General features: G+C 35.6%; 1 protein-coding gene across 18 annotated transcripts in view; it reads right to left on the bottom strand.

The window, feature by feature from the left end:
- Window positions 1-12,500, bottom strand: part of CEP44 (centrosomal protein 44) — a 142,982-nt gene that overhangs the window by 117,832 nt on the left and 12,650 nt on the right. For 11 of the 18 annotated variants that reach the window (XR_007478007.1, XR_007478008.1, XM_049711239.1 and 8 more), the window contains exons 8-12: window positions 10,918-11,079; window positions 9,505-9,711; window positions 8,945-9,020; window positions 6,171-6,295; window positions 5,879-5,916 (exon numbers count right to left, since the gene is read on the bottom strand). Coding sequence is in view for 12 of the 18 variants with exons in the window: in XM_049711239.1 (XP_049567196.1) it covers window positions 5,879-5,916; window positions 6,171-6,295; window positions 8,945-9,020; window positions 9,505-9,711; window positions 10,918-11,079 (608 nt within the window). In the remaining 6 variants the exon portion in view is untranslated. Of the gene's footprint in view, window positions 1-4,901; window positions 5,100-5,878; window positions 5,917-6,170; window positions 6,296-8,944; window positions 9,021-9,504; window positions 9,712-10,917; window positions 11,080-12,500 lie in introns of those variants that run through there. The other 7 variants (XR_007478010.1, XR_007478009.1, XR_007478012.1 and 4 more) reach the window with 3 other exon arrangements.

Raw genomic sequence — 12,500 nt, 5'->3', positions numbered from 1 at the left:
TTGGGCTGTACTTAATACATTTTTTCTTTTTTTAAGCATTTGTAAGGGACTTCCCTGGCGTTCCAGCGGTTAGCACTCGGCTCTCTCATCACTACCAGGGGCCCAGCCTCGATCACTGGTTGGGGAACTAAGATCCAGCAAGACACGCGGCGCGCCCGAAAAAAAAAAAAATTCGTAAGACCATGTATCACTGAATATAAATTTACGTGCAAAATATAGATCGCTAATAATCACTTTCCATGATTTCAAAAAGGTGACTCTGTGACATAATACTGAAAAGTTTCTATGTATGCAGAAGGAGATTGCCCATTACACTTTGAGCAACATAATTAAGGTAAAAAACTAGGAATTTCTCAGCATACATGCAGGTATTTCAGACAGAAGATACTGGTATGTCCCACACATGCTTAGTGAGGGAACACAGCTGATGAGACACCAAACATTAATTTGTATAAAGTTTACACCTAATTTTAGAGAAAGGATGTTTTAACTCATAGTTATATATAGTTATATGTTATAGTTATATGTAATTCAACTGAGTTTTAAAAAATCATTTCAATGAATGCATTCAAAAGCCTAAAGCCATCCAAACGGGAAAATGTCCAAGATATTGAACACGGACTATAAAACGTCATGTTTAGATGAAAGCAACTCAGAAGAATCTGAATTTAAGGCTCAGACCAAATATTGATTATGATAATGAAGCAAGAGCTTTGTAAATGTAAGTTAGAGTTCCTCAAATGAAAGGTCGCTACAAATTACTTTGGGTTCTCAGTGCAATGCAGAATTTGACTCAGTAGGTCAGGAGAGAGGCTGAAGATTTTGTATTTCTAATAAGATTGTAGATCCAGGACTAATTGGGCAAAGTATTAAACTAAACATTAGCGTGGTATCATCCCCCATCCCCCAATGCAGATACCAAATCGGACAGTCCTTAAATTGGACTTATTGAGCTTCTTATGTAAGACAGCCTTCAAGGGAAAAAATACATTCTCCCAAACCCCATTATGTCCCTCCATCTCTTCTGCCATCATAATTGGAGTCCCGCTTCCCGCGTTTCTTAGATTACTGCAGTAGTCTCCTAAATGGTTGCTCTCCCTCTAGGCCTGCCACCTCTCATTCATTCTCCATACCGAAGCGTTAAATCAAATCCTTCAAAAACCCAACTCTGGTCGATATTCTGCTGGGGCCTGGGTAAACTGATCTTCAGCCACTGTACCGTCGCCTCCCACACCTACACTACACTCCGCATGTCGGCCCTAGTGGACTTCGTCCCAGCGGCCTTCCTCTCCGGCCTTTGATTTTTTTTCATGCTAGGCCTTCTGCTTTACCCCTTCTTCCCTGGCTACCTGCCCCCATCACTCATCCTTCAGGACTCAGGTTAACGCCGTTTCCTCTACCCCAGATTCCTCAGATGCATGACAGCTCCCTTTTAGAACTTACTAGACACTGTTACTGCTTATCTGTCTCTCCTGCTCAGCTGTTAGTTGAGGAGAACAGTAATCATGCTTATACCTGTACTCTGCTTATGGCCAGTGCCTGGAACACTAACCGGCACCTAGTAAACACTTGAAGCGTCATTGTAAATGTATTCATCAGCATACATATAAGGTATGATAACCCTTGTCTAGAACGTATACTGATTGTATCTTTCCTCTGTCAACACATTCCTTCCATAGAAAGGATGTAGCAGGACTGACCAGACCACAGCTTCAACCTGATAAAATCTTACTTATCAGGAAACCTTGATTATAATTTATAATTTCATTATAATTTGATATTAATTTGGTCACCAGATAAATATTAACTACCACTTACTTTGAACGAATGCTAGGCACTAAGGGAAATAAACATTGGAAGAAAGATTGAAAACCAAAACCCTCAAAAACAGAAGTAATGGATATTAACTTCATATAAACAAGTAAGAGCTATGTAATTGGTGTGAAAATAAGAAATATAAACAAGGTACTATAAAGCAGCAAAGAGAGAATATAATTTGGCTTCTGTAATTGTGAAAAGTCTTTCCAAGGAAGGTACAGTGTCTTAGAGGATAAGCAGAAGTTTTCCAGATGGAAGGGGAAGTCACTCTCAGCAAAAGAAAGTGTGCAAAAGCACGATTTAAGAGAGGCCAATCCACAGAGACAATCAAGACACGTCTTTGAGGATTTCAACACCAAGCGAATTGAAGAGCTCTGCCCCATGATTTAATAAGTTGATTGCACTCCAAGTGCACAGCAGTTTAAGTGAACCGAAGGATTATATCTACAAATTAGGACTTACTAGGCGCCAGTTAGTGTTCCAAAATATTCAGCCTTCCTATCACTCTAATACCCACCTTTCAACCTTCCTGGGTAACTAAAATTATGATTCTCTCCTTTTTCTTAACACCCATCTATAACGTATAATTCAAATAACATACATTCGGGATACTTATTGAATAAGCGCGCTGGTTCTTAATTTCAAAATGCTGAGTTGAATACTTTGCATTAAAAATGTTTTTAATCGAATAATTTCTATTAGTGATTTAGTGGACTTCAGAGAAAAATAAGACGTACATTCTATACAGTACCCATTCCTACATGTATTAGAAATAAATAAAAACCATGATAAAATGAGTATGGATTTTAAAAAATCCCCTCCCACCCCAATAAATCTGCACGTTCTCAGGGTCGCTACAGCTTTCTTCACTCTTTGAATGAGTAGTATAAACAACCTGACGTTTTCACTAGGGGAACCTTGGGATTATTAAAAAGTAAAAATTAAATCTATAATGTTATAGGAGCTCGAAAAGTGCTGTAGCTTGTAAAATTGACAAGGTTCTTTTTCTCTTTAATGCTTCTCCAAGTGCCTGTCAATGATGTAAAGCTGTGAGGAATGAGTAGCATGAAATGCAGCTCCAAAGGCTTGAAGTTCCATTTTTTACGGAATGTATTACACGTTAAAACATTACATTACTAAGCGTTAAAGTAAAACAAACAAATATAGAACTACTTTTTCCAACTTAATAGTCCTTGGCTTTGCCTAGAATTTTCATACGGTTGACTTTACTTCTTCTTACTTCACCTTATGCATTCTTAGTGTTTCTATTTGACCTCTGAGCAGCTGTATTCACAGCGCACAGTACAAACAGGGCCACACCGGCTGCTGATGCCTTTGCGGTCAGTATAATACATTACCTTTCATCCCACTTACGGGAGAATTAAGGGGATGGAGTTAGCGAAAATTCCAGTTAACTACGGGTTTAATTATGTAGCTCCAAATCTCTCCAGGACTCCCCTCCCTTACCTTCTCAAGACCTTCAAGTTAATCAAAAGGGGCTGGTCTGTGGTTACCAACTACTAATTACCTAAGAGGGAAATTTCTTTTCTACTATTTCTAAGAGAATTAGAATAACAAATAATTGTTCTCTCTTCAATAACTTCAGTGAAGTCAAATTTGCTTTCTTTTTCCCCAAAGATTACGTTGTCAAAGTAGTACAGTGAGATTCTTTGTAAGTATAAATGTCTGGTGGCGTTATGTGTTGATTTCATTAGTTCCTGTTTAAGTTGTTAGATAAAAGTATAAAAAAAATTTGGATTCCAAATTTCCACTAGATAATATAAGACATCTTTTACTGTATTTTCAATAGAAACTTATACTTGGCACACTTAATGTATATCAGGAAATTTAAAATGTTTAAAATCATCTAATTGGTATATATGTACACTAACATAAAGGAAAAAGGAGAGGGAGGGGAAAAAGAGACCGTGAGAAAAGAAGACGATTTTTTCTTCTCTCTTGCACAAAAAAGAAAATTTCAAAAACACGTCTTTTTAAAATTGGAATTGAGTTTTTCAAAAGGGAAAATATGATCCTATGTTTTACAGGAAATCACATATCTTAATAAAATGTAAAATACGGGCATGTAAACCACAAGGTGGTGCTACAATTCCATGCTGATGCTGAATTTTTAGAAGTTTAATTGACAAAGTAGTTTCTTTTATAATCTCGATTCATAATTTTTTACAATTGAAAAAACTAAGCTAATTGGATTCATTAATTGTAGAAATATTTACTGAAACTACTAAAGTCAAAGTTGTATGCTAACTTCAAAAGTTCATAATTTTAAAGTATGATGACTACACATGTACCTGTAGTAGAATATTAAAAATGCCTTCTTAAAAGTTATCTCTACTTAGAATTTTAACTTACTGTTAATGTTCCATAGGTGACAAATATCAAATTACATTTATATAAGCATAGGAATAAATAAGAGAATTTATCTAGTATTTTAAAATGAATTTCATTTTTCTTTTAATTTAACTTCTCTAAGACTTTTTCTCTCTCTAGAAAGATATATAACTTCCCATCATTTAAAAAAACAAGAAACAAAAAAACTCTCACTGTGTATCTTGTAATACAGGAATGGCCACCATCTGGGTCTGAGCTGCTGCTCTTAAAATGTGTTACAGAGTAGAGCACTAAAATACCCGGCACATTTTCACCATTGTCCAACCTGCTTTCAAATACAAAAGGAGAACCATGCCCTAACTTCCTCAACGTTAACTGAAAGCATGTTGCTGCCTTTTGACTGAGCGTGAAATAGCTGTATTTTTGTTGTATTTCAATCTCAATGAGCATATTTAACTTTTTCATTGCAAGATATTCGTCAGTACAGACGGCAAGATGGTATGTATGAGAGCCTCCTGGAGACAATATGCAAGTCCCAGGTGGAGTGTTTCCAACAGGATGTAAACCATGGTCCTCAAGCCTGTACTTGAAAAAACTACTTAGCACGCTGCCAACAAATGTCAACACAAAAATACAGTGCTGGAATGACTTCACGCTGTAAAAGAAATGTACTGGCACCTAAGTTTTCCTAAGAATAGTAAAACTGTAAAGCGGTATAAGCACAGCACAAAAATATTTAAGTATTTATTCAACATTGAATGAAAAAGCTAATATACCAAATGGAATTCAAATTCTAATAAAAATATTACAGTATATTAAAACTGTATAGAGAACTCTATGTACAGGAGCCAAAGTCCTAGAGAGGTTCATGCAGAAAATTCTATAATTAGTGATTTGGACATTTCAGTAACTCTGCAGTTTCTTCAAACCTGGAATATAACACATAAATAATATATTAAGTAAATAACAAATTCATAGTGAGGCATAGGAACTAGGTTGCTGCAGTTATGCTTTTGAGCCTTAAATAAATTTCAGTGATTATTTATAGGTAGTTACTGTTAATAAGTATACTATGGCCAGAAGGGGAGGAAAAACAACTGGAGTCAATTATGTGTCTTTAATTCTTGAAGCATAAGTTATTTCGGCGCATCTCAATTTCCAAAAAAAAAAAAATATATATAGTCTTTTAAAGTAGTAGGCTGCATGATAATCTTACACAATTTCATTTCATATTTTCTTTCAACTGTTCTTTAAAAAAATCATGTAATTTCATATTTGTACTAGATAAAAGTATCATATTTAGTACTACCATACCAACAATTTTCTGAAAAGGACTAGCAATACTTTCACAATACTTAAAATGTCTCCGAACCATCCATCTACATACACAATTTAATATTTTGATAAAGTAGTTATCAAAAATAGATAACTTCTTGATTATCAACCAAAAACATCACTGCACTCTTTAATCTCCAATTAATTCCATTAACAATGTTTTACATCACTTGTTGGAAACAAAAACAGTGACTTATCTCACAAACACATAACTGGAGGTGGATTTATTATCCACTGGAGTCTTGAAGGAAATTCCACACCTGATTGAGAGACCTTCAAGGTTTGAAACACACATGCACATTCTTTATATATCGTAATCCAACACAATTCCCTATAGAGAAATGAATTTCTGTTGCCCCTTTCTGTTACTTACATTTTTTTCATCCTTTCCATTTTCTGGATTGTTGTTTCCTTTAATTTAAAAAGCAACAAATTTAAGCCATTTCTCAAAGTAAACCATAATCAGAGATGGACCGTGAACATATAGAACACAGTCTAAAACATTGCATTAAGTACCGTTTATTTATCACAAAGAATTTTTATGAGATTAAGATTTACAGTTTCACTATTTTTCTTGCCCATGGCTTCTGCAACTAAATCTAATGCTTGCTTGTTCTCCTGACCTTACAGAGGAAATCACCTAAGTAGTTGCCAGTTCTTCTTACCTCAGAAATCTCTTTCAAACCACAGTAATTAATAGTTGAGGTTCTGGGAGTTGAATCGGATGATACCATACGATAACCAGAGGACAAAGGAATATTTGCTTGCCTTTCCTCTTTGCTTTTTCTATCTGTGGAGAAATTAATTTTTAGGTTACCTTTCCTTTCATAGTAGAGTCAAATATCTAAAATTTCATGTATAGAGGGAAGAAACATAAACCTCTCAATATAAAGTGCCTACTGGTATAGGTCTAGATGAGTTTTTAATATTCTTTTAGGATAATGACCTGCATATGGAGATCTGGATATTAAAAACTGGTCAATAGGGCTTCCCTGGTGGCGCAGTGGTTGAGAGTCCGCCTGCCGATGCAGGGGACGTGGGTTCGTGCCCCGGTCTGGGGGGATCCCACATGCCGCGGAGCGGCTGGGCCCGTGAGCCATGGCCGCTGAGCCTGCGCGTCTGGAGCCTGTGCTCCACAACGGGAGAGGTCACGGCAGTGAGAGGCCCGCGTAACGCAAAAAAAAAAAAAAAAAAAAAAAAAAAACTGGTCAATAAAGATCACAAAAAGTAACATTATCTTTATCATGATAGCAATCAATTGAATATGCAGGTTAATGTATTTTTAAATAAGCTACTGATCCGTGTATCTTCTTTTCTTAAAATGGTGGCAACTATTACTAAAACTGACTATATGTACTTCCTAAAAATCAGGAAACATTCCACCCTAAGTTGATATGTATGGAAAAAAATTGCTTAAAATTCAGGTTCACAGATTTATTAAAGAACTGAACAACTTTCCATTTCTAGTATCCTGATATTATTCAACAAAATGATGGCAAGGCTTTCCTACCATCGAATTGGATATAGAACATCAGAGATAAAACAAGTTCCTGTCCAACCAATCTCATAAGCCCTATGTTTTTAGTCATGGTACACTTGGCTGCAAAAACAAGGCGAAAAAAAAAAAAAATCAGGTACCCATTTAAACTGGTTTACATAGTTTAACTGTAAGCCTACACAGACAACCTCAATCAGGGAACAAAGTGTTAGCACATGAGGACTCTGGTCTCTCATGGAGCCACAGTCTCTCCTGTCTCCTTCTCTTGCCTGTTTGCTCCATTCCTCTACTTACTAATGGGCATGAACTTCACCAAAAGCATTCCCAACTTAACATGATCCTCAGATCAGACTGGTGAACTGTCACTCTCAACATCAAAAGGAATTCAAACCCTCAGCTTCCAGGTAGCATGGAGAGGTAAGGTGTAATGTGTCAGGCTTCATAAATTTGACTCAACTGATCAGGGTCAGATTATACATTTTTTTGAGACTAGGTATTCAACTCATTCATAATCTATAATCCATTTCAGATAGTGGTCTATCTGCTCATCACTCTTAAGTCCTAGCATAGGACTAATGTGTTAAAAGTATGTTCTGTAACCTGTTATTTAAAAAGTACTAAGCCCAAACAGGTGAAATCGAACTTGGAAAAGGCAATGTTTTGCAAATAGCAGACTTCAGTATTCTTTCAATGCATAAAAACTTGATTTCTACCATATACAGATAGATACTGGTGACAGAAGCACAGACGTTACGCTAGACAGACCATAAGATAAAGTTCTTGCTCTCAAGGATCTTAGAGTTGAGCTTTGAAATTTGTTGAGTAATGAATGAAGGATAAATGGAAAAAAGTCAACTTCTACCAAATCTGAAATTTGTAGTCTATAATAAATCTACTGCCAGAAGCAGCATCTCAAATAATTTTATTTAATAACCTAATTATTGAACTTGTTTTCTGTGCAATGAAACTGGCACATGCACTGAATATGTAGTGTTGAAGAGAAAACGTCAAAGCTAGTTTGCCTCTTTTCCAACATGTCCCATCATTCAACAGCTGTGTGGCCTTTGGCAGTTATTTAATCTCTCTTCCTCATCTGTAAAATATGCGTTATAATAGCACTTATCTTGCTTTGAGAATTAAATGCTTTACTATCGCAGTTGGAACAGTGCAGGCCTGTAGTTACCACTACAATGTGTTGTTGTTAAATTGTTATACACATAGTAGCTGAAAGATTTAATGAGGTTAAACACCCACAGATTTAAAAAGTTAGCTTCATTATGAATTCTCAACTGGACAAAATATCTCTTCTGCAAATATGATTTAATTACAAACACGACAACATTTAGACCTTTGTCTTTTCAAAAAGTGTAAGAATCAAAAAAATTAAAGCTTTAACTGAAAAGCAGCTCAGAAATCTTATCCCTGCTGCTCCGTCACAATGACAATGTCAGTAGCCTAGTGAGGTTAAGTGACACGGAGAAGATTTGTCCTAATTTTAGGTCCTTCTCATTTTATCACCATCAGTGAACTGTTGAAATGCAAGAGGTCTGTAACACTTTACAGGTTACTCACAAATGTGTCTTTTTTCTCTTACATATATTATTTACATATGCAAAAGCTACTACTTAAGTTTAAATTAGAAACTTTGGAGGTCCATTTATTATTCTAAAGCACTTTGCAATTAAAAGAGTAAAACATCTCTAACAGTTTGCAATTTTGTACACTGGAATTTATTCAACTACTACATGTAAGACATGTAAGTTGGCTTTTCTAGCAATCCTTGACTTATGGTCTGTAAGTTTGATATTTTCTTTGTTCTTAGGAGCTTTGCAATTTCTAAAAAAATAAGGTTTGAGGATAATTAAAATGACCAAATACTATAAAAACATTTTTGTGAAAACTCCTTACCATATCACCAATTCCAGTACACCAAGAACTTACCCGGATTGAGATTATCCATGTCGCTACTAGAAGCACAGTCTTCACTCATCTCATTAAACTCTATATATTCATCATTCTGGAATGATATGGTTTAGTATTTAGAATAAAATAAAAAGGTATGTTCTCATTTTTATGCTCTTACTGCTAAGCATAAAATATATAGATGACATAATAAATACTTACTTTTGATTATTTTATTTACAAGCAAAACATAAAATCCCTACATATAAAAAATGATCTCTTAAATGTGGAAGGAGAGAAAACTTGAATCTACTAACTTTCTAGGAAGGAAAGACAGGCTAGGACCAGAAATGACATAACTGTCTCTAAAAGCTCAGCTTACAAGTTTGTCAGATTATCTTATTTGATGAAGAGAAAAGCAATAGTCACAACAACCATCACCAAACAGGGTGTTCCTAAACAGGTCTTCATCCCAACTGAACACTTCCCATTACCTAAGTATTCTCTTATTTAACATTCCAAATAAGAAACTAATAATGAACAAAGGAATTACTTTATTGTATCTTGAGATATTCTATAAATGTAAAGGAAGAAAATACCTTTTTAGATAAAAGCATTTCTGTTTCAAGAAGAGTGACACGACTTAGAAGATCAGCCCAGGTTTTTTCATTCACCATCACTTTCCCTTTCATTTTTTCTTCCAAAGATTCTAATCTACTTTCTATGCAAGTCAGTTTCTTCAGCTTTTCTTGGCATTCAGCAAGCATAGTCTGTAGTGCAATAATCTCAGGATTGACTTCTGTATCCTAAAATGATTAGAAAGATTAAAAATATTACACAGATTAAAATTCCTGTAATTCAGTGTATTCCCATTTCCACATGTTGTTTCAATAGTTAGAGCAGGCAGGAGAGCATGAGAGTTAAGAGCGCTACTTCTGGAGCAGGCACCTTGGACACTTAAACTAGCTCATGCGAGATGCCCGATGCCTCAATTTCCTTATCTAAAAAGAAAAAGATGACAAGAGTGCCAACTTCATTTGGGTCTTGTAAGATTAAATGGATTAATTTGTATAAAGCTCTTAGAACAGTATCAGTTTGTACAATAAAACTATAAGTGACTAGCTTCTTATAACTAGATCTAGCAGAAAGCTAAGAGGAAATGACCGAGAAATGAGATTGTTCCGTTTGCTATAAACGGGAAGTAAGCCTAATGGTCATCTGGTAGTTTTTTTTTGTTTTTTTTTGTTTTTTTGCAGTACGTGGGCCTCTCACTGTCGTGGCCTCTCCCGTTGCGGAGCACAGGCTCCGGACACGCAGGCTCAGCGGCCATGGCTCACGGACCTAGCCGCTCCGCGGCATGTGGGATCCTCCCAGACCGGGGCACGAACCCGTGTCCCCTGCATCGGCAGGCGGACTCTCAACCACTGCGCCACCAGGGAAGCCCCATCTGGTAGTTTTTAAATGCCAACTGTATACCAAAATGTACAGAAGTCACAAGACATAGAAGACGGACAGAAAAAGAAGTTTTAACAGAAGCAGTAGAGACGAGACACTATAATGGGGTCTGTGGCAATAAAGTAATAGCAACGATATTCCGAGAGAAAGAGAGCAAAAGACAGCAAGGGCCCCAAAAGGAAACTGAAAAGGTGGTAATGCACCATTTTTTTCCATTCATCAATATGGGGAAGAGGTGATAAAGAACCTTCACTAAACAAAGTTGTATATCTCTATCTCTCATCAGATTGTCAATTCCTTGAAGTCAAGTCCTATGTCTTATTCATCTTTGCATTAACCATGACATCTCTCCTAGTACCCTAAATATAAGCAGCAAATAATATCTTTTGAATTATATTCAGTAAGACTTATTGATTCTTAAGTAATGGTAACAAAGGTAACATGTCATGATCAATAATTTAAAAGGCTAGAAACATTCCAAAGATTAGATGCGGAAATAATCATGTATATCAAAGCAAGAAATATCAGCATCTGTTAAAGAAGTCCCAGATTCTTACTTGCTGCTCACACTTAATTTCAGGAACCTGTAATTCAGGAATCTTTATTTCAGCAGCCTTTAAGTCACAAATATCAAATGCTTCATTAACATCTGTTACTGTATCTTCAGGAATGTTAGGACCATCTTCATTGTACAGGTGCCGGATCACCACAGCTTTCTTCTGCACAGAGAAAAACATGTCAGAGATGCTTCCCTGTTCTCCACAATTATTTTAAACATACACATAGTAATTTTTCAAAAGAAACATCCTATCTTCCATTTAAGATTTACAGAAGTTTAAATTACCACATATGCATATACCAAATATTACAAACTTATTATTTTAGGTGTGATGATACAATTGTGGTCATGATTTTTAAAAAGCATTCTTATATTTTACAAAAGTATTGAAATATTTATTCAATGATGTCTGGGACTTGTTTCAAATGGTTTCAGGTTTGGGAGAAAAGATGTTGGGAAAAGTGGTTACAATTAAGAAGAAACAAGATTAGCGAAGAGTTGACAAATTGCTGAATCACAGAATGGATACTTCTGTACAGGTTTGAAATGTTCCATAAGAAGAAGTTATTTTTAAAAGGTTAACACACTATTCACATGTAGATAATCAAGAACTGGCTTCATGAGTAGGACTCATTACAATTTTTTTTTTTGTATTAAACAAACCACAAAACATAAGACTGTCGATAACAATTCAAACTAAGGGAAAGTCCTGAGAGTAAGGGCACCAGGTCAAACCGCGTTTACGTAGGACTCTTCTGCCTACTTCCTTTTCTACGGGCAATCCACGTATGAACATGAACTCAGCACATGTGACATAGAAGTCACAACTACCACCCCAGAGAAGGCACTGGGGAGGAGACAACTTGCTTCAGTATTGACTCAGTTTTTCAAGTAAACAAAGGAATGCACTTACTACTCCAACTTTTCTAAACTGGAATACTTTTAATAACTATTCAAATTTCTGAGAATTAAGAATTTGATGTAATTTACAAAATTCTGATGGATAACAAAGGAAACTTTATCTTACGAAAATTAAAAAGTCTAATGTCTTCAAATTTTTTATCTTTCTTTGTTAGGACAATTTAGATCACCCCTCAGCCCCCATACTGAAATAGAAGATTGAAAAATGCATCCAGTTCTATCAACTCATACTTAGTAAGTCCTTACAGTGGACCTAATCCTGTGCTAAGCACAATGAATATAAAAAAATCAGTGTAAGAAAATCCCTGTTTAGACAAATTCTAGTTGGGAAAGGATACAAGACACTTACATTCCTTTTCATATTGCCCTCATCACCTGGAGCAAAACAGGCATATTTTTTTTTAAAGTTACTGACATAAGAGCCTTTTTCTTACAGTTAAATGTCACTACTTTTTATAATGGCATAAAGTATAAATATCTTCACAGATTCTGTTTATATAACTCATATTTTGAATTGGGGAAAAATAATTTCCTAGATTTTACTTCAGCCAAAAAATACCCACATTCCTTTATCTAATGACACATCGGTTATTCATCTGGTAGTCTATCCTTCAATCTCAAAGGGCTTGCCCAAGGTGGAAGACAGCTGAAAGTATATTT

The sequence above is a fragment of the Orcinus orca genome, chromosome 6 (assembly GCF_937001465.1).
Source record: "Orcinus orca chromosome 6, mOrcOrc1.1, whole genome shotgun sequence".
NCBI lineage: Eukaryota > Metazoa > Chordata > Mammalia > Artiodactyla > Delphinidae > Orcinus > Orcinus orca.
The sequence above is the reverse complement of the archived record's forward strand: the minus strand, read 5'-3'. Positions and strand labels throughout refer to the sequence as shown.